Here is a 25,415-nt window from a genome sequence, read left to right as displayed (position 1 = left end):
CACTGTGATGGTTACTGGACCCTGTTCGGGGAGGTCGCTGTGGTCTGCCCTCAGATCCTCTAGCCACTGAGCATTGCCGTTATGGGTTGCATCCTTCTCCCATATGCTCTTCCAGTATTGCTCCGTCTCCAGCCTTGGTGGTGCTGTTCTCTTATTGTTCCCTTGCCACTGAGAGTACACCTTTGCTGGTTCTGTGGAGAACAGCTGGTTTATTCTCCTGCCTTCTATCTCTCTGGTGTACCTCCTCAAGCAGCTGGCCAAGGCTGTGAGTTGTTGCTTGGCAGTTTCCAAGGCCTCAGGCATGGACAGCTTGCTGTATTTCTTATCACCTTCCTCATCGCGCCTTTCTGCAGCTCCGATAGTTGGCTGACCTCCCTCCGTGCTACCTTGATCTTAGCCTCTAGCCTCCTTCTCCATGGAGGGTACTGCCCCTTGTGGCTGTTCAACTTGTAGCCAAGCATCTCACTGATCACTGCTGCCGTATTGTACATCAGCTTGTTAGTCTCTGTAATCGTGGCTGTAGGTATCGTCCGTAGTGCTGCATTAACATCATCTAGCAGACCTTCTGAGGGTACTTCACGTAATCTTTTAATCTTTTAATCTCCTCCTCCTCCTCCTCCTGTCATGATTTTAATTTAATCATAATCTTCTTTTCTTTTCACAGCAGACTTTATTTGGTTGAGAGGCTGGAGCTGTTCAATTGTCAGCTAAAACTAAAGCGAGATAGCGTTCTCTGATAGCGTGGAGGTTACACTTCTGAAAACATATGAATGCAGTCTTCAGTTTTAATATATTCAAACTGTAATAAAGCATAATAAACGTACTGTTACTCTGTGGCAATAAAGGCCTGCAGTTCAATAATGCATTTCCTTGAATAAGCAGATGAAAATATATACAGGAAAATTAGATGGGTTCTCTAGAGTGTGGAGAGTGTAATATCCTCAGGAAGTGGCTTTTCACTGGGCAAATATTTAAAAAGTCTCTTGAATGAGCCACGAATGGTGACAAAAATAATTTGTAATAATTTGTAATGGTACAAATATTCATGTTAGACAAGGACTTACAGCATAAGTTAGTGCGCATCTAAGTGGTTCACATTGGTGGTGCACAGTCAGTCATTAATCAAGCTTCAAATACATGACAAATATCGTTATACACCATAGAGCAGGGGTGGGCAACTCCAGGCCTCGAGGGCCGGTGTCCCTGCAGGTTTTAGATGTGTCCTTGAACCAACACAGCTGATTTAAATGGCTAAAAAAGCTCCTCAGCATGTCCTGAAGTTCTCCAGAGGCCTGGTAACGAACTAATCATGTGATTCAGGTGTGTTGACCCAGGGTGAGTTGAAGAAAGTTCTTCACAGTAAAGTTTTTGTGCATGCAGCTTGATGGAAATGCATCGTCTCACATTTCGATAAGAGACATATTTTACATAAAATTCATGAAAGCCATTCAGAAGCATTTCCACATTCAGTGCATTCAGTGCACCTTTTTTGACTCTTTAACATCAGATTATTGCATTCATCTGATTATCACCCTGTTATGCTCACAAGCCAGTGAATTACAGCACAATAAGCAGTGTGAATGAGCTAGTTTTACCACAATACAGCAGCTATAATCATCAGATGCGCCTTCTTCCCCAGATGCTTTGCCTGTTTTTATGAAAATGCGATGAATATCCAGCAGAATATTTTACATGCAGCTCGTGAGCAAGTAGGAATAATTAGTAACTCTGCTTCCACGATAGAATTGACTGACAATGAGCGTTAATACACTTTTACATGTCAGCACTCATGTTTACTCAGATTTTCTTATTTTCTTATGTATTTTTAACTCTGATCGTAGAAATAGATACTTGTTCAGCCTCCTCCAAATCAACTCCAAGCTGCACGTGATGGCTTTGGTGAAACTTTAAAATTCAAATGCCATGGATACAGTCAGGGCCGTGAGAATTTGGACGTTATTTATTTATTATTTTTCCTCCATAATGGTCTACTAGGCCACGGGGGTCAAACTCCAGTCTTCGAGGGCTGGTGTCCTGAAACTTTTCCATGTGTCTCTGCTGCAACACACCTGAATAACATTAGTAGGCCATTAGCAAGACTGTGTCGTGCATGCTGAGGTGGCAGTTCAGCTGCTTGATTCATGTTACAGCAGCTCAAGAGTGAAATAACGTAGTGCAATAAAAGTACTTTTAGCAGTACACTTTTCCAAACACTTAGATGTGTCCTTGATCCAACACGGCTGATTTAAATGGTTAAATGTAGGGATGGGTATTGATAAGATTTTAACGATTCGATTCCTTATCGATTCTTTTTTTTTTTTTTAAAGGAGAACACTAAAGTCGATTAGCTTAGAACTGTGTTTTATATCTTCTCTTTGAACAAGATAGAAATTTAGGAGTAACATGGCCTTACAAACCCAACAGTGAGATCTTAAGAGAGCCACAGCCTACGGCTCTTCAATGGGGTGTCACAGGGTCCCCAGGAAAAAAAATGTATATGTAAAATAATAAAATAAATATTCTCCTGTAGCAATAACAAAGTTTAACATAAATTATTCTGTAGCAATTACACAAGAATATCCAGTAATGTCCTGCCTACAATTAAACACATTCACTTACCAAAGTGAAATCGGGGACATCTGCTGTGGCAAATGGGTGCAAGCCTTTGACCACAAACTGAGTCACTGCTCGGTGACATTCGTCTATCCTGGCCTGAAAGGAGACGCTACCGGTAGACTGCAGCGAGAACTGGCAACATCTGAGCCAGCCAGACTCTGTCTCTCTCATCATGGTTATCTAAATGCAACGCACAGTAATAGCAGGTTTTGTAATAAGGTAAATCGCGCTAACATAATATGCAATGCTAATTGATTAGTTACCTGCAGTATTAACGGGAGAGGACGTGGAAACGCTACCGCTGCTGCTGGGTTGAGCTTCGCTAGTCCGGAGCGGATCAAAAACACGACATTCGTTGAAAGCAATCGCGTGTTTTTTGAGCAAATGCTTTTGCATGTTCATAGTGTTTCCTCCCTTTGATGAAATCTCTACTTTGCAAGTATTGCACGTTGCCCTGTTGTCATCCTTTCTCATAAAGTGTAACCAAACTTTTGAGCGTTTGTGCCGCTCAGGCGCCGTGTTTCCTACTGGGTAAAAGACGCTACTCAACGTGATGACGTCATTCGGGGCGACTGGAATCGATAAGGGAATCGTTTTTAAAAGTGGCAAACGATTCCAAGGAATTGAAACAGTGGGAACCGGTTCTCAACAAGAACCGGTTTTCGATACCCATCCCTAGTTAAATGACCTCCTCAATATGTCTTGAAGTTCTCCAGAGGCCTGGTGATTCAGGTGTGTTGACCCAGGTGAGATCTGAAACCTGCAGGACACCAGCTGCAGAAAACTGGACTTTGATGCTGGTTTGTGTGCCTCGCTCCCTTCAGTTTTGTTTCCGGTGACTGAGAGTCTGCTCTGCTGGGTTCAGATCAGGTGTTTTTAAAAATATTCCATGTCTTTACCTTTAGAATCTATTGAGCTGCTTTTGCATTTACGTCAGATTATTATCCATTAGCCTTGTGAAGCTCCATCTGATGACGTTTGCAGTGCTTGGCTCAATCTGAGCAGAGAGCATACAGTATCTCTGTACCCTTCATCCTGCTACTTCTATCAGCAGTCACATCATCAATAAACACCTGCTCCTACTGGCAGACGTACGTGCCCATGCTGTAACTTGGCCTCATTTACATCAGGCATCGACACATCTTTGGCCTCGGACAGTTTTCAGTGAAGAGCAAACATAAATTTAATCCTTGGAATCAACTGCATATCTCATATCTGCTTAATATGAATAACAAGGGAGCAGCTTGTTAGGAAGCCTGTGAAACTGGTTTTCAGTCAGCTGCTCAAATATTTTCAGCCTCTGGAACTGTGGAGGACTACGTACAAAAATAGCTGTAATTCTGAAACAGTTATTGCAATACTTGATAAACCTGCTAAATTAATGACTGTGCCTTAACTGATTTATTTAAATCCACTGTGGTGATTCACAGTAGTGGAATTACAATTCTTTGAATGTGGGTGCTTGTTGTTAAAAGGGTTGTGTGGCATTTGAGTTGGGTTTTTTTGTTCTTTTTTTGGGGGGGGCATATATTTATGTGTAAATATAATAAATATATAAGTCGAGCTAACACTTGGCACTTTGAAATTGAATGCCTAAAGGACCTGGTGACCATGCGAACAACTATTTTCACAACTGTGTGTCTGAATGACATTAACGAAACAAACCCGTGCACACGGATCAATGGAGAAATGTTTTTTCCAGCATCAGAAAAGGGTAACGCTGACTCTCAGTCATCCCAAAAGACATGAAGAGAACTGAAGTAGTGCATAAAATTGAGTCAGTGCCCTGAAGACCAGACTTTAACTGCCTATTAGGACAGTTTTACAGCCAGTCCCACTGCAGCAGGGGACCGTCTCATTCAAAATGCTCCCACAGGTCGAAAAACAGTCAGAGTTACTAATGAGACCATAGCCAGCAGCGAGGAGGAAAAAATGCAAAATTAATAGCTGCGTTACATTCATCACTTATAAACTGGACGTTTAGTGATGATTTTCACTGGACTTTTCACATCCCCTTTATCACTAATGATGAGTTTTGACACCTCAGGAAATATCAGTGAAGATGTGGGTAGAGTAATTTCCAGGTTTTTCCAGGGGCAGCTGCACAGGCAGAGACCCCCTCACTAACATCTGATGTACATCCAGCCGGCTGAAATATGGGCTGCTGCTGGTAGACTTTCAAGGGGTAAAGAAGAGGAAGTGATCAAATGATGCAGTCATGGCTGACAGGGTGATTTATTTATTTTCCCCTGGTTTCTGTTTATTAGAATCTCATCTAGTCTCAAGTCTCACTTGTATGAGAAGCTTGTTAAAAAACAAAGAAACTACTTTCTATTTTTCTAATCATCGTTTTTCTCTCGTGGACATCAACTCAAATTTCTTGCATGTCACATCAGTCGACTTTTCTAAATTGCCACGTCTGGGATATTTGCTGTTTTTCTTTTATGACAGGAAAATAATTAGACAGGCGTGTTTGTTCCAAACGTATCGAAGAGAACAGATGTGACAGAAACTGATGAGTTTTCCCAGGAACAGAGCTTTGTCAGAAAAACACGAGCGACGTAGCAGGAACTTTCTCCTGCAACTTGAAAAAAACATGGAGTTTAATCTCGCAGATTTTAAGGACGCAGTGTGCAAATCGTTTAAATATTTCATGTTCTCTCTGAGTACAAGTCAAGGATAAAAACAAATCGGTAAATCTCTTTGTCTTTGATTAAGACACTTAAAAAAGTGCTTACAAAGTCATTAAGAAAACCTCTACATGAGTGTGAACATGTAAATGCACAAAACCAAAGAATCCAAATGTGCTGCAGTTATGACAGATTATAATGGAAGTGACTGCAAACTGGCAACAATAACTTACCCAGCTGTTAGTTTGTGACAGTGTGAACATCGAAACATCACCACCATCGTCTGTGACCCCAGAAATATGTTTCAGTTGTGTGTCTCTGCAACATGTGTTGTCAACTCAATGAAGATAATATTTGCTGATAAGTCGTCTGGGCTTGGATGTGTGTTTTCTTGAACAGGATCAAATGTTTTACTTTTATAAGTCTTTCCTAAAACATTTAATGAATCTGTCTCAGCGTGAGTGTTTGCAAAGCAACAATACACAAACAAGTGCAGAGATTGCAGTTCCTTAATTGGCTACTCGAGTCTGACTCCAAAAGCCAGTCAAACCCCACAGACTCAAAAATAAACATGTAGCCTGTTAGATTAAAAATTCCAGTTTGATATTTTCCTGTCATAATTATAAATACTTGAAACTCAACCTACAGTATTTATAATGAAGGCCTGCTCTGAGTGGGAGGTGGGTGGATCCTTTAACCTGAACTCATCTGTGGATGAATCTTCCAAACTTTAATCGTTAGCACTGAACCCTCTCATCTACGCTCACATCTGATTAACAAAGATGGTGAGATCCAAAATGAACCAGTGTCTAACCTCCAGACAGGAGACTTGTATGAGTACAAGAGGAACAGACTCTGAACACCATGCATTTCTTTCCTAGGACTCCTGACATTACACTCAAATGTTGCCTTGCACCTGTAATAGTTCAGCAAACGATCATCCGCTGAGGAAAACACAGTTTAAAGGTTGCCAAGCAAATTAAATAATCGTCTGTGGCACATAACAAAGCTTTAAATCTCTAATGCAAATGTCCCACTGGTCCGTATAGATGCTCGAGTGGTTTCGGCTCCATTTGTGATTCCAGCACTTAAAATGTTACTCTGTGAATTGAAGTCACGGCTCATATCTGTTAATGCGGCAGCACGTTAGCTTCTAAACCAAAGCAGAACACAGGGAACAGGGAGGTCTGTGAATCCTCACTGCTGGGTACAGTTAGGAACAAAAGCTGCTGCTGCACTGCAAGCCCAGGCGCTTTTGTTAGGCTTCATTTCCTTTCTACACTAAGGTCTAACACGAGGAACGCCTTCTCTTTGCAGTGGCAGTGCAAGAGTCTCCAGGTGTTGCTTGGGCTGAATTGCTAATTGACCACACTTGGTGAGGTGTAAATGGTAAATGGCCTGTATTTGTGTAGCGCTTTACTAGTCCCTAAGGACCCACTGGGGCGCACTGACAGAGGCGAGGCTGCCGGACACTGGCGCCACCTCCAGTAGGCAACGGGTGGAGTGTCTTGCCCAAGGACACAACGACCGAGACTGTCCAAGCCGGGGCTCGAACAGGCAACCTTCCGATTACAAGGCGAACTCCCAACTCTTGAGCCACGACACTAGTAGCTGCTGGGACTTCGAGTCACCGCTTTCCAACCAGGACAGGCTTCTAGACTTGAATGACTGAAAGAAAGAAAACGTCCGTAGCTCATTTCCTCTTCAGCTGTTTTTCAAACTGCTTTAATGTTAGCGAGTCTTGTAAAAATGAAATAAACACCAAACATTTCATATTTCCATCTGGCTGCTCTGCTTTGCAGTGAGCCTGACCTGAAGGGCACCTGAGTACAAAACAGAAAAGTCTCCTTTTTAAAGAAAGACTTTAAAGTATGTTCAAAAAGTTTAACACTGCATTCTCCTTTGAAAAGACTTCATTCAGCGAGACCTAAAAGCCAAAAGGTAGATGCTGAAATGCTGAGATTTTCTCCATGTTCCTCCTTTCTGTAGCACAGTAATAGACACTCTGTGGTGAAGAGGTGACGACGTAATGTTTGAATTTGAAGTCAACTGCTGAATTTTATTTCACTTCAAGGCTACTCTTCATAACTTATATTATTACTCATCTTGTGTTTTTTGTATTACACGATGATGTAAAATGAATGGCACACACCATGAAAAGCTGTCGATTACACATTTACACAAAAGCCTTTCATAGGTTTTAAAGAGTTGTTAATTCCACAAATGAAATATTCTTTTTTTCCTGCAAGCCTGTCAGTTATCCTGTCAGTTATGCGTCTTTCACCTTCAAACTTTATATATCGTGTCTTTTAATATAATTGTAAATCTTAAACTGATCCAGATGAAAAGCTCTGAGACGGGGACACGAGCAAAACTGGTGCATCTCAACTTGCCCATGAATTCTCCTCTCTATTTCCTCCATTATCTGCCACCCAATCAGGAGCCGTGTTTGAGAGAGGGCAATCTTTCTGCGTGTTTTGATATTAGACACGGAGGATGATGGTATAATGGTTTAACTTCCTTTGATTTCTAGATTATACCAAAGGACAATGAGACACGGTCGACTCTGATGTATAAGTACATCATCCATGAAGATTCGGTGCCCATCAACAATAACAATGTCATCCAGGAGGAGACCTATGAGTGGGCTCTGAAGAGCTGGTCTCCGTGTTCCAAGCCATGTGCTGGAGGTAAACTCAGAAACTACCTTCACTTAAAAAAAAAATGAATGAAGACGAATAAATACTTTTCATCTAATTATTAAAATTGTATATTGAAGTTTCATATTCAGTCATTCAGTCTATAGGTGTTTGTGATGATCTGCTTTTATCCACATTCTCAAGCTGTGTCTTTGAAGTAAGAAATTATTGACTGAGTGAGCTAATTAAACCAAATATTTTGTCTTCAAACAAGATGATTGACATGCATTTGTTATATGCACTTCTAACCACAAAGTCTTTTCATTTGCATGGATACGTAGAATATCGAAAAGGTGTTATTGGCAGTACTCACTGTTTCTTAGTGTAGGAAAGATAAGGTTGGTACTTGATATAAGATTGATTTTTGCTACCCTAACCTTTTTTTTCTTTTCTCCCGATGGTCATGAGTCCTAAAAAAACTTCATTTATCATTTTTCTACTGTGTTTTTTGGTATTATTCATATGTCAAATGTTATGTTTGGTTTTTAAACATCCCTGTGCGAAGAGCATCAGCATTTCAAATCTGCAGAATTGGCCACCAAAGATGTCACTGTGAGCTTAAATTTCACGACTTCATAGCTGCAAATATTTCAAACAAAGAAACAAACTGATACAACATTAATATTTGTCAAATTTTGCATCTTATTATATCTACTTGATATGTGACCTCTACTCTGACCTTTAGTGTGGGAACAGCATGAAATTTGTAATCCTGCAAAAGAAAATTACACATTTTTCCAGCTTACTAAATATCCCATAATGGTAAATGGAGTGTTTCTGATGCAACACTTTTATACTCGAGTACTTAAAGCACTTTCGTGTCTCATTCACACATTCACACTTGAACTGTTAACTGCAGTTCTTTCCCTTTTTGATGTTGCACATGCTTGTGTTATATTTATATTAGCCTGAATACACCTCTAAGATTTTATGTCAGCAGGCTTAAGCTCGCTGGTATTTAACTTAAAAGTAGACAAAAGCTTTAAGACATATTTTAAACTTAAAGGAAATTAGATATAAAAATGTGACTTGAGTAATTGCAAAGGAACTTTGAAGTTTGAAAGTCAAACCCCAGTAAAAGGATGTGAACTGTCTTTCTAATTAAAACATGGGGTTTTTGGGGGTGGGGGTTTTCTGGACAGGGTTTCAGTACACCAAGTATGGATGTCGGAAAAAGGGAGACACCAAGATGGTTCATCGAGGCTACTGCGACGCTGGCAAGAGGCCCAAACCCATCCGAAGAATGTGTAACCTTCAGGACTGCACACAGCCTCAGTGAGTACAGGCCTCCCCTCATCCTCCAGCTAAAGAAAGGTTTCTGTTAAACTTCTACTCAAGCTGGACCTGACGAACATGTTGCCAGCATTAAGTCTCAGTCATTCCCAGTGGGACTGACTCCACCAGAGTTGCCCTTTGCCACTCTTTCTCTTCATCAGTGGCAACTTATGAACATAATTTCTAAGTGCAGCCGAGGAGCAGAGGGTATCACAGCCAGTGGTCTCGAGAGCTCGTCAGGGCTTTTTGTGGACGACGTGGCCCTCTTGGCTTCATCAAATGGCGACGTCCAGCTGACACTTGAGGAGTTTGCAGCTGAATTTGAAGTGTTTGGGTCGGGAATTAGCACTTGCAGGTCTGAGGCCATGGTTCTCAGATGGAAAAGAGTGGAGTGCAAAATCAGTGTAGGGGATGAATTTCGTCCTCAAGTGCCAGAGTTTAAGTATATCAGGGGCTTGTTGAAGAAATTGACAGTAGGATTGGTCCTGCCTCGGCAGTGTTGCAGACGTTTTACTGGTCTGTTGTCAGTCTACATTCTTGCCCTCCATGGCCAAGATCTGCAGGTAGCAACCCAAAGAATACCTTTGTGAGCTCAAAAGAGACGTACCCTCCTGCATATCGACAGGAGTCAGCTGACGTGGACGCCTCCTAGATGAGGCATTTTGGGCGTGTCCAACTTGGAGGAAGCTGCAGAGCCAGGACACACTTGAGAGGTGTCTTGTGTCTCCTTACGTTTTCACAGGAGCAGTAGGTAAATGCCTTTGTCAGCATCATTTAAATTTCAATTATCTGTTTCTTATCACTGGACTGTGCTAGTTGCCAAAGTGCTGCTCATAGGGGGTCATATGATTGGTGGGTGTTTCTCCGTATGTGTTATTGTAGGGTCGACCTTACAATATAAAACACCTTGAGGCGTCTTTCGTTATGATTTGGCGCTGTATGAATAACACTGAATTGAACTGAAAAGAGTGAGACTGTTACACTATTAATCGAACTGTGCTTATTTTACAAATCTTGATTGGACATCATGCTGTCATTAACTTGGTGTTCAGTGGTTCACACACGTTTCCTGCTTCAGCTGGGAGTGCTCTTCATGTTTCATTCAGTTCACAGGCCGCCTCAGATCTTCAGAGACCAACCAAAGTTGAAAAGGTCAGCGTGCAGTGACCTGTGGGCACGTTTACTCTTCAGTGTGACTTGTTAGTTGAGCAATGAGTTGTGAGAAAAATCACAGCAGTCTGTTGTAAAGACACATAATCATGTAAGGGAAAAACTGCCTCCGGAGTGATAACACAGCTCTGCTGCGTGTAGCTGTTACGCTGATAAAAGAAGCGCGACTGTGAATGGAAAAGGAAAAGACGTAAGCTTAACGTCTGCTGACCTCTGAAAATGCAAATGAAATCATCCATCCAAATTTCACACTTCCTTTCACAGCTCATCAGCCTGCTTAAGAACTCTGAGATGATGCAGCACACAGGAAGCTAATGCTACACGTAAGCTGTCCCGTTTAGCTTTAAACCAAAACTCCAGAGAAGAGATCATAAAGCTCCTGAGATCTAACGCTGGATGATTCACTCACTGCTGTTTTGGAAACGGATTGAGTGCGATTGACTTCCCTTTGGGGGGGAGGGATTTGGCTGCAGCTCAGAGCGGAGCTCCGTTTGAACTAATAGAGCAAATGTCTCCTGGGCACGACGTTTTCTCTTGTTATCATTTTCTTAGAAAGGAAACTTGCCTTGTGTATCTTAATGGAAGAACATACGTTTTTCAGATGTGTAGTGTTTTGATGTCACTGTTGTCTTTAAGAATTTGTTCCAGTGTAGCTGTGAAAATAATTATCTGTGATTTTTTTTGTTTTCATGGTCCTTAGTAGATGAATGAGTTTCTTGGCGTTTCCGGGGCCTTTCATAAAGCCAGAATTAATTTGACATTTATCTAATGGAGTATGGTACCATCTACATCATGTTGCTGATGTTCCCGATCTCCAAATAGAAACCTGCTTTTCATTTGGTGTCACTGTGACCTTGGATGTTACTGTATTTATGCCCCAGACTTTGCAATTATTAATTGGGGGATAAAAGTGGAGGAGACAGCAAATGGCCTTGGGTGGAGATCCAGGCCGCTGTAGTGAACCTCACGGCATAGATCGCCTGCGCAACCCGTGAGTTAAACTGGTGCCCTGAGATAATGGCTGTCCTTCATTGAGTGATAAAGTTCTCATTGTGAGGATGGAAGTGCAGTGGGAGCCTCAGTCACAAATGTCTTAGCTATGAGACTGTGGTTCGCGCTCTCTTTGTACATGCAGTTTGTGTAGCTTTCTTTTCATTTGCAGACGCGTTTCCTTTTCAGTCAGGTTTAGGCTCTAACAGCTGTTTGATAAGGGGCTAGAAAAAGAGTTACAAATGAACCTTAATGCTGTACATTATTATTATTATTATTATTATTATTACTACACAATCACTGCGTTTAAATGTGACACAAAGGGCTCTTCAACAAGTATTTAAAAAGTATGTGATGGATTTGGGTGTGAGAGGTCCTGGTTTCAAGCGCCCACATATGTTACAACCCACTTAAGTGTTATCTGGGATGGGGTGTAACAAAGTGGGGAAAAAAACGTAATAGTTAACGTCAGTGGAACATCATTTAATTTACAATTAAGGCAAAATTAGAACAAAAATAAGACACGGGGAAACTCTAAGCGTCATTGTCTCAGTGGCCGAAATAACAAACAAAACACTCCTTTCTAGCTAAAAAAAAAACTAAAACCACTCTTTAAGTTGCTTGAAGACGTTTCACCTCTCATCCGAGAAGCTTCTTCAGTTCTAAGGTCAAATGGTGGAGAGTCCCAGATATAGAACTGAAGAAGCTTCTCGGATGAGAGGTGAAACGTCTTCAAGCAACTTAAAGAAGTCCAGACGCTTTTCTTTGCAAGCTCCTTTGACTACGATGACCTGGATGACTGAGAACCTTCACAGACATACAACCACTCTAACTGTAAGAAAACAGAGTACAGAGGCGGAGCTCCCCGTCTAACCACAAAACAGGAGAAAAAGGCTGAAACAAAAATGGCAGAGAAACCCTTCCTGCTTCCACTGTGGATCACTACAATTCCCGTTGTAAAGATACACCTACAAACAAAACAAAGTCACACCAAGCTTCACTAGTTGTGCACAGCTACAGTCCACTACCCGAATCACTGCAGGTGAAAACATTTGGACATGGCAGTCTTTATGCAGTGGCTGACGAGCTGCAACACATCTCATCTGTGGTTAGACCTGAAACACAGGAGGAGAAAGAGCCCTCTCACATGGGCAGAGCCCCTAGAGGTCAGCAACTGTAACAACAGCTACTGTATTTATAATCTCACAGAGCTACTAGCATGGCTTTGTAAAAGCAACACACACCAGAGAACCATCTGTACTAGTTCGATGCACTCTGGTGTGTGTGCTGTTTGTCACGAGTACGTTTGTTTTGGTCTTTTGATTGAATTTTTCAAGTCTGACTGATCATTCAGCATTCAGCATAGGGTCTATAATATAGCACACTCTCTATTATAGACAGACTCACGCAGCAGACGCTTGTGCAACTGGAGGCATCTGTGGCCATTTAGGGTTCAGTATCCTGCCAAGGACACATGACATTGTTGTGTTTACAAGGTTCTATAATAAAGGAAGCAAATTAGTACATGCTGTTACCCTGTCAGACCAGGGGCGCCGCTAATGAGGCTGGGTAAGAGAGAGGGGAGAAGAAGAAAGTAGAGAGAGGTAAAAGAGATGGAGCTCCGCTGTAAAGCCTGAAATAAAGTGTTGAACCCAGACGTCGCCTCCGCTGCTTGATTACAAACTCAACAGACATGTAGACCGAAGGAGCCAGGCATCAAACCGCCAGCCTCTGCTGGACTTCCTGACACAGCCACCTCACTCTCAGCATCGTCTGTTTGTCTGATCTCTGTGCACCCATCAGTTATTGTCTAATTACTTTGCATTTCAGTGTTTTTGTTGCTTTCAGAATCACATTTTAAATCCTTCTCCACATGCAAGCTCATGAATGAGTTATAACATAAAAGTCCAAATATTCTACCTCAGTAAGTGAATGATGAAGAAGATTGTAGCGTCTAAATGGGTCTTTGCAGTCTCTCAGGGCTTTCACTCTGTGCTTTATGTATATAAATGATGTGCATGGTCATGTTCAGGTACTTGGTCAGACCTTTGAAGAGGAAGGCAAATTGCCTAAATAGCTGGATTTTGTTTTCTTTTTCCCATCATTGTTCCACCTTGCTTCACAACGTGAGGCCAAGGTTTTTGTGAATCTTGAGGACGCTCTGATGAAAGAGATGAGAAAAGTCAAAGAGGATGTTTGCATCGCTGCACCTTAAAGGATAGAAATGCATCAACTCACGACTGATGTGGGATCATGAAGCTGGCGTATTTTCACATTTAGTTTAATCAGTCTTACAATGCACAAGAACTTCAATACATACAGTTTTTAATTAAACTCATTCTTCATGTTCACCGAACGTTCGTGAGATTGTTTGGTGAACTCAAGCTGCTCTGGCACATAGTCAGTGTGCAACCCTCGGTATATAAAAGGAGTTTGATTACTGTGTAATCCACCGAAATCTTGCCACAGTAACTTGCCAGGTTTAGCCTACTGGGATAAACTCTGACATGATGCAGCATAATTTGACCTTAGATGGACATAAATTATACTTTTACTACAAAATTATTGGGAAACCTGCCAAGATCCTCTTTAATGGCACCGGAGAAAAGATATGTGCACAGAGCGTTGACTTCTTTTCAGTTTGGCTTCTTTTAGAAAAGTTACAGCACTCAAAATAAAAAGTAAAAAATGTTACTGCCTATTTAAACATTATTATGCAGCCTTTTCGTCCTACGTTGAACAATAATGTTTCTTGACGCATGCAAAAACAGAAAAGCCTGCTCATACAGGGCCTTCATAGAGTTTGGGAAATCTTTGAGAAATGAAGTGCATTCAGAGACCTGCTAGTGTATAGATTAGAGCTAATGGAAATCTAATGTAAGAGGATTCATGCTGAATTTTAAATGTCTTTATTGATTTATGTGGAGGCGTCAGCAGCTTTCTGTGCTGATGGCGTCTTTTGTCTGAGGTGTTTATCTGCGCTCAGGCTTTCTGTTAACAAACATTTCGCCTCTGCATACTAATTCTCGTCAGTGAACAGTGTATCCGAGCCTGCTCCTGGATTCCACGTGTTATTTATTTATTTATTGCTTCCTTCCGTGAAAACTCGACATAAATCGTTTCCCATTTTTCCTGCCCCTTTTCCTCCGTTCAGAAATCCCTTCCTGTTGTGACAGGCCGCATCTAAAAGTATATTTTTACTCAATAATTTATTCACTGCCGATTGATGTATGTAGCAGATTTAACCATCAGTCTTTCTAATATCACTCAGGGGAATTTCCACCTTCCAAAAAGATGTGACGTTATTTTGGAAATCTGCAATAAATACTGCTCGCCTGATTTTTGACCTCAGAAAATCAATTGTTAGTTTTATTATGAAGCATGTTGGTAATTTTTAAATTATGGTCACAGTTGAAGGTTTGATTTGATTGGATTTAAGGTAGAACAGCTGGACACTGGTGCTGGTCTGTTGTGGTGAGCATAAAGGCACAGCTATTGGTTTAAATGGCTGACCTGCATTCATACTTTGACATATGACAAATAGCTTCTCCAGAAGTCTAGAGATGGCTCGAGGGAGCCGATATTCAGAGGAAATGGTTTAAGCAACCAGTAGGAGAGCCTGAAGCAGACGTAGCATACTCTGGAGAGTTTGTGTCCGCTGGCTGGTTTGGGCGCATCTCTCTATCTCAGTGAAGAGTAGATATCATGGCCAAGAGATTCAGTTTTCTTTCTGTTTTTATTTCATTGTTTATTTAATTTTTTATACAGCATATTATTGGAACTGGTCTCTTTTAAAATGTGTACCCCTTGTGTTTACGTCCTCAGTGGCAGTTACCAGGTGACGTCAGTGATCCTGTGTTGTTTTCCCTGCAGATGGATCTCAGAAGAATGGGAGCACTGTACCAAAACCTGCAGCAGCCTAGGCTTTCAGATCCGAACCGTTCGCTGCGTACAGTTCCTGCATGATGGCACGAACCGCTCCATCCACAGCAAATACTGCAGCGGCGAGAAGCCCGAGAGCCGAAGGCCCTGTAACAGAGTGCCGTGTCCTGCCCAGTGGAGGACCGGAGCCTGGTCAGAGGTATCCACCGAATGTATTTGTTCTTCGGGGCGGGGGCCATATTTGTCATATTTTCATGTTTCAGATCTTTTAAAAAAATATGTTATTAAATAAAGGTAATGCAAAAACATACAATATGCAGTTTTTAAATATTCATTTTATTAATTAAAATAAAAATATCCAAACCTACCTGAACCTGTGTGACAAAGTGCAGCAAACTAAACAGCGCATCATTCCACGATATAAAGAAGCAGCTGAGAAACCAACTCACTGACATCTGTCACTTTGGAAAAGGTTGCAAAGACCACTGCTGACCAAAAAGAGTACAAAAGCTCGAATCACATCTGCCAAAAAACATCTGGATCATCGCCGAGACTTTTAGGAACTGACAAGACAAAAGCAGAACTGTCTGCAAGGTTTGAGTCCTGTTACATCTGGCTTCAAGCTAACACTATTTTATTAAAAAACAAACAAACATCAGACGTGGTGGTGCGATGGTATGACCTTAAACAGGCCATTCATGTTTGCAAACCCTCCAGGAAAGACGTGTGGCCTAAATTTCCTCCACAGTGATATGAAACACTCCCATTTATCTGTTTGATTGCAAAGTGTGATTGTGCAAGTGTAGCACAACCGTTTATTGGGTTTAGACGACTGCTTCTTTGTCGCTTTGGGGCAGGTAACTTTGGATGATCTGAAACATGTTAAATATGCAAAAATGGAGAAAATACTAAGGTGGCAAATATTTTACGTTATTGGGTTTGAGCTTGAAAAAGCCATTTTCTTTTGAGTCGCAGATCAAAGAATCGCATCTGAAAGAGTCATTTATATTTGCTGTTTGTCTTTGATGTGAGGGTGAAGAATTTGGTCCCAGACTTTTGTGACTGATTTCATTCTTAATGTAACGTTGTTTTCTGTTCCCGAATGGCACCTCAGCTGACATAGCAGGGGTCTCTGTACAAAGAATCAGGCATCTGTAATATTTAATTTAGAGCCGTGTCGCATCTCATCTGCAAACATGCCAGTTTTACAGCCTGCACTTCCTCCAAATGAGACCTTTAAAAAACCACATCAAAGAATTCAATAAATCAGGCGTCCGGCTGAGTGGCGCGATGCAAAAAAGAGCTAATGAGGTGTGTGTCTTTGTGTTAGTTGTTCATTTGTGTGGGTGGGGTTTTTGTAACATGATTGGGCTACAGCTTCTGATTAGCTATATATATATATATATATATACATATGTATGTATATATATACATATGTATATATATATGTATGTATATATATACATATATATATATACATACATATATATATACATACATACATACATATATACATACATATGTATATACATACATATGTATATACATACATATGTATATACATACATATGTATATACATACATATGTATATACATACGCATATATATATATATATACATATGTATATACACATATGTATGTACACATATGTATGTATATATATACATATGTATGTATATATATACATATGTATGTATATATGTATGTATATATGTATGTATATACATATGTATGTATATACATATGTATGTATATACATATGTATGTATATACATATGTATGTATATACATATGTATGTATATACATATATATATATATGTATGTATATATATGTACATATATATATATATACATATATATATATATGTACATATATATATATATGTACATATATATATACATATATATGTATATATAGGCAGGAATCGAACTTGCGATCCTCTGTTCCAAAGGCGTGTAGTTTAACCACTACGCTATCCAGCTGTTATATATATATATATACATACACACACATACACATATATACACATACACAAAGGTTGGGTAAAAAGCCATGTGTCACACACGGGGCCACAGGTGATGCGATTGATTGCTTCAGTATTGCAGTCTTGCAGGTTTATCAATAAATTATTCAAAATGTTGTAACAGAAGAAAGAGGATCTCTCCACCTGGGCCTGTTGAGATTTCAGATGCTGTTTGGCTTCATTTGAGGGCTTTAAGTTTGTTAATTCACCAGACTCCCTGGGTACAAAATAAAGATGTCACTGAAGCAAAGGGCAAAGTGAGACTGAGACAAATACTTTAGTTGTGTGATGTATTCCCAGGATAGTTTCCTAACATATAAAATTCTGAGGAAAGTAAGAAGTGTTGTTTCTTTTTGAACATTAAACCTGAAGCAAATTTTCAGCTCACTTTTCTTATCTTTTCAAACTCTTGCTCAGTGTTCTGTGACGTGTGGAGAGGGGATAGAAAGGCGTTTGATCACCTGCCGGATTGGAGATCAGTGTAACGGAGAAAAGCCCGAAAACGTGAGGCCGTGCAAACCTGGACCCTGCCACGGTAAGAATGTCTGATGGTGCAATCCTCGTAGCAAACATGCAGCGTCTTCTTTTCATTTACTCCATTAACATTTCAGCTCATTGTGCTTCCCTCCACATAATCAATAATTCCAACATGCCCGTCTTTCAGTCCAGCAGGTCCTCTAGACAAAATACATAATGCATATCATTTGCTCTTCATTTTAGCAGATTACGTCCTTGATAAAAAAAATACCAAATCTTGCATTTTCCCCTGACCTCGCAGCCAGCCGACGGTTTCCATTTGTTTTTAAATGAAAAGGAAAATCAATCAGCAGCCCCTCGAAACGGGCTCGGTCCATCTAGCCTGCAATAATTCATTAGAAAGTACCAACATTGTTCACGGGTGAGTGCAGTTCACGACCAGGTAGACGGAAGCATCTCTGCTGACATTACAACAACAGTAAAACTTCATTTAAGCATTTCCCGTGATTGATTTAGACTTCGAGTTTTGTGCCACTTCGAAAATTAAATCAGTCACTGCTTGAAGGAAGAAAAATGTATTCAGATGTTAACAGTGCGTCCTTTTACATGCTCTTATTGACTGAAACGTGCCGTCCTGTCACGCTTTCATTTAAAGTCATTTCCTTTAGTGATTTAAAGCCCAGACAATGACATTTGTGAAGAAATAACACATTATTACTCTTACTTTGCTGCTAACGTCATTCTTCCAGTTGGAGCTGCTGTGATGACATTTGAAAGTGTCCAGCGTCTGTATGAAATTGCTTCACCCCACAAAAACTCTACTCTGTGGTAGCACAGGAAGGCGTCTGCGTCTGCACGAATGTTTGCTAGACTTTGGTTTGAAATGCATCAAAGCAAGTAAGGCCGAAGGAATCATCCCATTCTGCTTTGATCGAAAGCTCATTCATAGATCTAATGGAATAACACTTTTGTGTCTTCATTAAGTAAACTGCATAATCGCTCACTTTCTATTCTGAGGGGAAACTTCGTGGAGCTTACGATGTCATGTGCATAAATGGCCGACATTGTTTTCAAGCAGTCATGCTTCTAAGTGCATTGTGTGTTAATTAGCTTGTGCTTAATCTACAAATAGAAACATACAAAGGTTAATGACGAAGTCTGCTGCTGTTGGTTGTTTTAAAACCTTTCTGTCACACAACCTTAGAAGAAACCTTTTAGAGATGCTCCAAAAGATTCTTCGTTCATTCATCTGCAATGAGACAAGATGTGAAGGAAGTTTGCCAACAGTCCTGCAAAGATCTGTGAAGAATCTGAGGTTAACATACAAAAACCTGCAGAAAGCTCTACAATGAAGTAAAAACCATGTTATATGTCCAGTGTAGAAAACAAACCTGTATTTTGGCAGATCTCAGTTTTTCAAAAGAACTGAATGTTCCACACAAGATTTCTAGGACAGCGTTTAGCGAACAGATGGGACAAGAGTGTAACTCTTAAGCTACACTGCACACCAAAGCATGCAGGGTCTGGGTGACTTGTATTCAATAAAAATAGAAACACAAACAAACTCAAGGCAGGAGGCTGGCTTAGCGTTTAGGAGACGAGACATCGTGTTAAAGTCAGGACGAGTGAGATGCTGCGACATGTTTGAAGGGGGCTGTCCAGTGATGTAAACAGTTTGGTGTCTATGAGAAGCTAACACAGGTTGATGCTGCTGAAGGACGTTTAACAGGTTACTAAAGTCAAGAGTTTACCTATTTGTACAGCCGTGACAGGACGCGATCACAAACATGAAATTTACAGATTGTGTGTCACTATTCTAGGACAACGTGCAGTGAAACAAAAAAGAGACAAAATCCCCCCAAAGCATTGTGTTTGTTCACAACAGCGATGAAAATCTGAAAATCAGCAAAAGGAGTCCAAACAGAATCCTGCCAAATCCAAACCTTTTCATGGAACTTCTTCTGATTTTAATAACCCGCCCTAAGCCCCTACGTGGCCTTTCTGAGACAGCACACAGATTTTTAAACCAGCGTATTTTATTGATCGTGTCAGTGGAAGTGCATGTCATTTGTAAATGTCGCTGCATGCTTTATGCGAAACATAAATGCCAAGTCAGTATTTAAGTTACAGAGCTACATCTCATAATAATAATAATGTAGCACACTCATAAGTCGGCGAGAGCACATTAAGCTCTCTGCAGGTAGCATTCCAGCTGTTATATATGCATGTGTTTATTTTATCTGTGCATGCTGTGAGTTTATGTAGAACATCGTCCCTCAAAAAGCAAAAGAAGAGGTTTGAATGAACAAAACGTCTGTGGTTTGTTTGGCCGACGCTGCTGTGAGATTATTACCTTTACTTTAAATCTTTACCGTGCTGCCGTGCATATTTATTTATAATTTTAGCCGAGATAAAGGTACTTATTTTGCATTTTTGTGTTAAAGAGCAGCAATTGAATGGCAAAATATTAAACAAGGTAAAAGATCTTTCTGATTAGACCTGAGACATTTTCATGCATGTGCTTAGAAGAGTCGTTGAGGTCTCTGGAAGTCGTTTTAGGACGGATGTAAGTCTTGTTAAGCAACACTCAGCAGTTTTGTTAGAGAAACAAAAGCAGAGTTCTGGTGCCTGAGAGCGTGAGGGGGATGAACCGGAGCCAACACCAAACACGCTTGGAATTGGTTTGTACAGTAGTAGAAGAAACTGGGTCACATCTCCCGTCCAGGCAGAACAGAATGAGCATCGTTATGCTGAATGTGCCGTTAGAATGTGCACAGACACTTTCTTTGCTGTCAGTCTCTAATTAAAAGCAACGCCTCTGCGCTTTGTAAGGCATCCCTTCCTTTCTTTTGATCTCTTTCCAAGGCCATTTAAACTTTCCAGAGTTTTGACACTGTGGCGAGCTTACACTGTATGCTCTTTGACTTACAGATGAGCCGTGTAATGGGGACAAATCCATCTTCTGCCAAATGGAGGTGTTAGCGAGATACTGCTCTATCCCAGGCTACAGCAAGCTGTGCTGCGACTCCTGCAGTAAGCGCACCGGAGCCCTGTCTATGTTCTCGGAGGCGGCTGAGACCGAGGAACACGTTCGCTTCGGATCAGCCTCGCAGCTCCTTGAGACGTTAACGGCCGCAGTAGCGGCCAACGGCACTCGCGGTGGGAAACAAGGCGCGGGCAAAGGATCCGCCACATCGGGCGGTGCAGCAAAACACATCACCACGCCTGCTCCAGTTAAGAAAACCCCATCAAAGATCGCTACAGCACCAAGGCGGGTTCCACGACATACGGACCTCACTGACAGGAAGCTGTCCACCCAGGCTGGTCCTACTCGGGGTCAAAGGTCAAGCAGTTTGGTGGACAGTCGGCAGCCTGTGGCATATTCTGAAGTGGAGCGATGAAAGTCATAGCTTTTGCCTTTAGGACTCGTAATGTACAGTAGATAATCCAGCTTCATCCTGAGTCTTCTCACACCAGAAAACACAGAGAAAGAAAGAAAAGTGCTGGTTCACTTTGTAAGAATTTGACCCTGATACGGACTCTAAATATCTCTTTAACCACCTGCAGCTTCCAGATTGCTGAGGCTGAAACAGCCGTGCTACTTTGCCCTCATACTTCTATATTAATATGAAACAAATATGAAATCATTTCAAGGTGTAGGGGCACGTGAGCCACGGGGAGTTTTCAACCGTGTCAAATGAAAAGCTAAATTACGTTCGTAGTGAATACTTTCAGGGATACAAAACAGCTAAAGGACAGTTCAGTATTCAAAAGATGTTTGTCGCTCTGACTCATACATTCCCGATGTCTGACATTTATTTCATTTTATCACCTTGTTCACTTGTTCAGGCAAATGTTTCTCTAATGTCACCTGCACAGTGAAAACTGAGAGAGCAGGTGGAGGAAGGTGTCTGCATTCCCCCTCCGGACGAGCGGTCGTCTGGTCTCGTTACTGAATAAACCAGACCCCTGCTGCCGGCAGAGCAGCTATGCTGCTGCAGGTATCCAGAGAGAAAGTGTGAGCAGGTGCAGAGACCAGAGCTAATCCAGCTGTGTAGATTTAGTAGAACTCAGAGAGTAAATAGATGCAAGAATTGGTTTAAATGCCTCTTGCATTCCAGTTCATTTAAAAGTGACTCCACTAAAGGCCGCCCATATGGAAAAACTTCTATGATTTACTCATGAAAGTGGCCACTTTCTCATTACTTTCATATATTGTTTTAGTATCCAAAACATACAAGTTTCATTATATAATTTTTCAAGGCATCTTATATCTGTTTTCACTCTTATATGCTTTTCATTCAAGTTTCACACAAGACAGATACAAACTTTATAAGATTTATAAATATCTTTTCCATATGGACACGTTTGCCACATTGGTTCTTTTTGGATAAATCTCAGCTTTACGATGCGTTTAATTGATTGCATCCATATCCTGTCCCCACATTGTGACCTTTGAGGTAGATGTCAGAGTTCGGTGTCATTTTAAAGTTAACAATAGTCAAAGCCAGATCAGCTGAGAATTCCCACTACTTGAATGTTACAAACTGCCAGTTTTCTTGCCAGAAATCGAACTTTAAAGCTCGACTTACAGAAAGTTCAGCCGTCAAAGTATTCAGTGAAAAATGATTTACCGTACTTTAAGTGAATATGAAACACAAACAGAGATGAATTTCCCCGACGCACTATTTATAAAGCTTCCTGTAAATGCTGTACATGAGAATATCAGTATTATTTTAAGAAGGTGGGATGCTTTCAAATACATTTTTAACCAGTTCTGACAGATGTTGGTGCCAGTGTTTACCCTTCCAGGGACTGTTCACATGGGCAGAAAGGGATTATTGACTGATTATTGATGTAGCTTTCCTTTCAAAATGCCATGAAGGTTTCTGTTCTAACTTAAGGAAAAGTCAAAGTGCAGAGAGATGGGATGTTTGATACCTTGTATGACACATTTAAGTTAGTTTTTCATAAACACTGAAAACATGGGGAAAGCTAACCGGCTCTGTCCAAAGAAAACACCACCTATCAGCACCGAAGCATTCATCCTGTTTCTGTGTTTAGTACAGGAACAGCTTTGTTAGACAGAGCTCACTTATTGCTAACAGTCGCTTTGCTGCACCAAGCTGGCTGCCTTTCATATTTAGCTTTGTTCCATGTTTTTCTCTTCTTCTCAGAAATACTTAAGGGCAAAGAAGAGAACTAACTAAAGAGCATGCGCATATAAAATAGACGGTACAACACTCAGGTCAAAGGACCAAAATTATTCATAATACATGTAAAATGTGTTTTTACTTTAGCCTCACTTTTACCGTGACTTTTCGTTAACCTGTGAAAAGAAAGAAATGCAATCCGATATCAGCACACCGCTATAAATCCTTGTCCTGTGAAGCTTTCTGTTTGTGTTTGTTATTGAGGTCATAGAGGGCAGTGATGTGGGAAGGAAGGGAGGCAGCCTATGTAGCCTATACGTCCTCACTGCCTGAAACCTCCATAATCAGGTAAAATCATAAGAACCTTTGAGGAATGTCAGCAAAGAATCTAAATGATGAGTTGTTAGCAGAACTGCTGTGTTAGATTGCATTCGCGTTCACAGGTGAGCCTAATAACTAAAGCTGCATTAGTTGACTTTTGACCACTAGGGACCAGACAAACTCAAAAACAAATTATCTTTAACTTTTAGACACATTAAATATTCTCCCCGTGCAATGAAGTCCGACTTATTTTAGCTCAGGAGTCCCCGCCATCTCTCACTGTCTTCACCACCCAGCTGTTTGTTCCAGCTGTGCTTTTAGCTTTTTTATGAAGAGCTAAAACAATGTAATCTGTCAGTACTGAGCTTGGAAAATTGATCTACCCTTTCACAGTCTGCCAATACAGAGCCATGTCATTCAGTTTTAATATGAAAATTGCTTAATGGCCCTTGGAGCTCGTTCGATCCTTTCATGATTGGCCTGAACGAGGTTCTCTGGTACGTGTTACGTTTGCAGGAACAAAGCTTTGTTGTAAGTACAATAAGCTGGAATTTAAAAAAAGACTTACTGTATGTGGAACATCTTTCTTTCCAGAGTATTCTCTAAATGGCTTTTTTATTAAGGTGGAAAAAGGTTTTGGAGAGAGAAAGCTATTTATTTATAAGTGGATTTCCTTGCAACCACCATGCATCTGACTGCAATAGCAAAAGGCACAGATTTGTGTTTTCAGCAAAGAAATAGCTTGCAACTATCCACACTCAGTCCTGTGTGCCAATGTATAGAACATGTATATAGCATTGAGTGCATAAATATTTATTGAAAGTTAAAGGGTTCTGCTTTGTTGTCGCAGCGTGTGCAGCAGCCGGCCGATAAGCTGCATTGGATAAACCATTGAAAACTGATCACCTCTTTCTCCGGTCATATTTTCACATTGGAAGCAGATTTGTGCTTGTTAACAAACACAGTAGACTAGAAATGACATTGTTTTTGCAAACAATTAGATGTAAATATACATGCTCAATTTTGAGATGTTTTACTTGTCAGAAAGCTGTTTTTTCACAGCTGTTTTGTAGAAGTCTTTATCCGAGTCGTTGCAACGCAGCAGCGTGAACTGACCAGACAGATGCTTTATTTTAACCGATAAAACATGAATAGCGTAGTACCAGTAAAGCTGTTTTATGCTGTTTGTAGTTGGCAGTATTTTCATTTTCCTCCCAGTTCTTTTCACATCATTTACTTGCTGCCTATAAACACTGCTGCTAATGCTATAGAGAGCTTGTAATGATAACTAGAGTAGCCGTAGATGTTACTTTGACAATCCCTGAGCCTCAGACAGCTGTTATTGCATAGGATTTTCCATGTACTGTATCAATACCCCTGTGCTGTCCATGCATTGAAGTATTGGATTGTCATGAACGCAAGTCACTCTGTTCTATTTGCTTTACTATGTATTTGTGTAGATTGAAGTGTACACTACTGATGCTGTTTGTTGTAATGGGGAGCACATAGCAATAAAAGATATAATTATCTAGTCTGTGTTCTTGCCTTCGGCTCTTTCCACCATTGCTTTTTCTTCTGGGAAGTGAATTGATGCAGAAAAGAGATATTCTTGGTATGTAGTAATAACAGTGATGTAAAATAAGCCCAGAGCTCCTGCAGTCTGTAAACATCCTGTCTATCTTTGGATTGTTCAGAACACGACATACACACAAAAAACCACGAAAGCATATTCAGAGATTTTGATCATCATGCTTAATTTCTTTTATTAACGAAAAGACCAATCATGTGTCTGCGATGGGTCCCTGCTTTTGGCTTTTTTAATGAAATCCAGACTAAAAACATGACATTATATCACTTTTCCTTTTCACATACAACGACACTGAAGCCGTTTTCCTGCACTCCGAAGTCTTCGTCTCCTTCAAATTAAAAGCCAATTCCTCATTGATCACAGCTTCCTGCCTTTTCCTTGTATCACAATTAAGTGATTGTTTAATGTTTTGAGTTATTCGCAGTTGGTGGCAGGAGATTGATAGATGCCTTCTTTTACATGTACAGTATGAGCTTTGGAGGCAGTTGTAGGTTTTGGTGCTGCTTTCTGTGTCCTTCCCCTAAACCATGATGGTGAACAAGCTTTGTCTTCAGGTCATGTGAGAGTTGTTTTGAGACCCCCGTGTTG

The 25,415-nt window shown here is 40.7% G+C and overlaps 1 protein-coding gene across 2 annotated transcripts in view; it reads left to right on the top strand.

Annotated features, from left to right (window-relative positions):
* adamts3 (ADAM metallopeptidase with thrombospondin type 1 motif, 3) overlaps nucleotides 1–24,770 on the top strand; it is a 148,806-nt gene extending 124,036 nt beyond the window's left edge. For both annotated transcript variants that reach the window (XM_026187150.2, XM_080308924.1), the window contains exons 18-22: nucleotides 7,780–7,936; nucleotides 9,088–9,220; nucleotides 15,254–15,461; nucleotides 17,706–17,823; nucleotides 20,697–24,770. In XM_026187150.2, the coding sequence (XP_026042935.2) occupies nucleotides 7,780–7,936; nucleotides 9,088–9,220; nucleotides 15,254–15,461; nucleotides 17,706–17,823; nucleotides 20,697–21,166 (1,086 nt within the window). In that variant the 3' untranslated portion in view covers nucleotides 21,167–24,770. The remainder of the gene's footprint in view (nucleotides 1–7,779; nucleotides 7,937–9,087; nucleotides 9,221–15,253; nucleotides 15,462–17,705; nucleotides 17,824–20,696) is intronic.
* Nucleotides 24,771–25,415: the final 645 nt, after the last annotated feature.

Source organism: Astatotilapia calliptera, chromosome 12, assembly GCF_964374335.1.
Source record: "Astatotilapia calliptera chromosome 12, fAstCal68.1, whole genome shotgun sequence".
Lineage (NCBI taxonomy): Eukaryota > Metazoa > Chordata > Actinopteri > Cichliformes > Cichlidae > Astatotilapia > Astatotilapia calliptera.
This window is presented reverse-complemented; position numbering and strand designations above follow the sequence as displayed.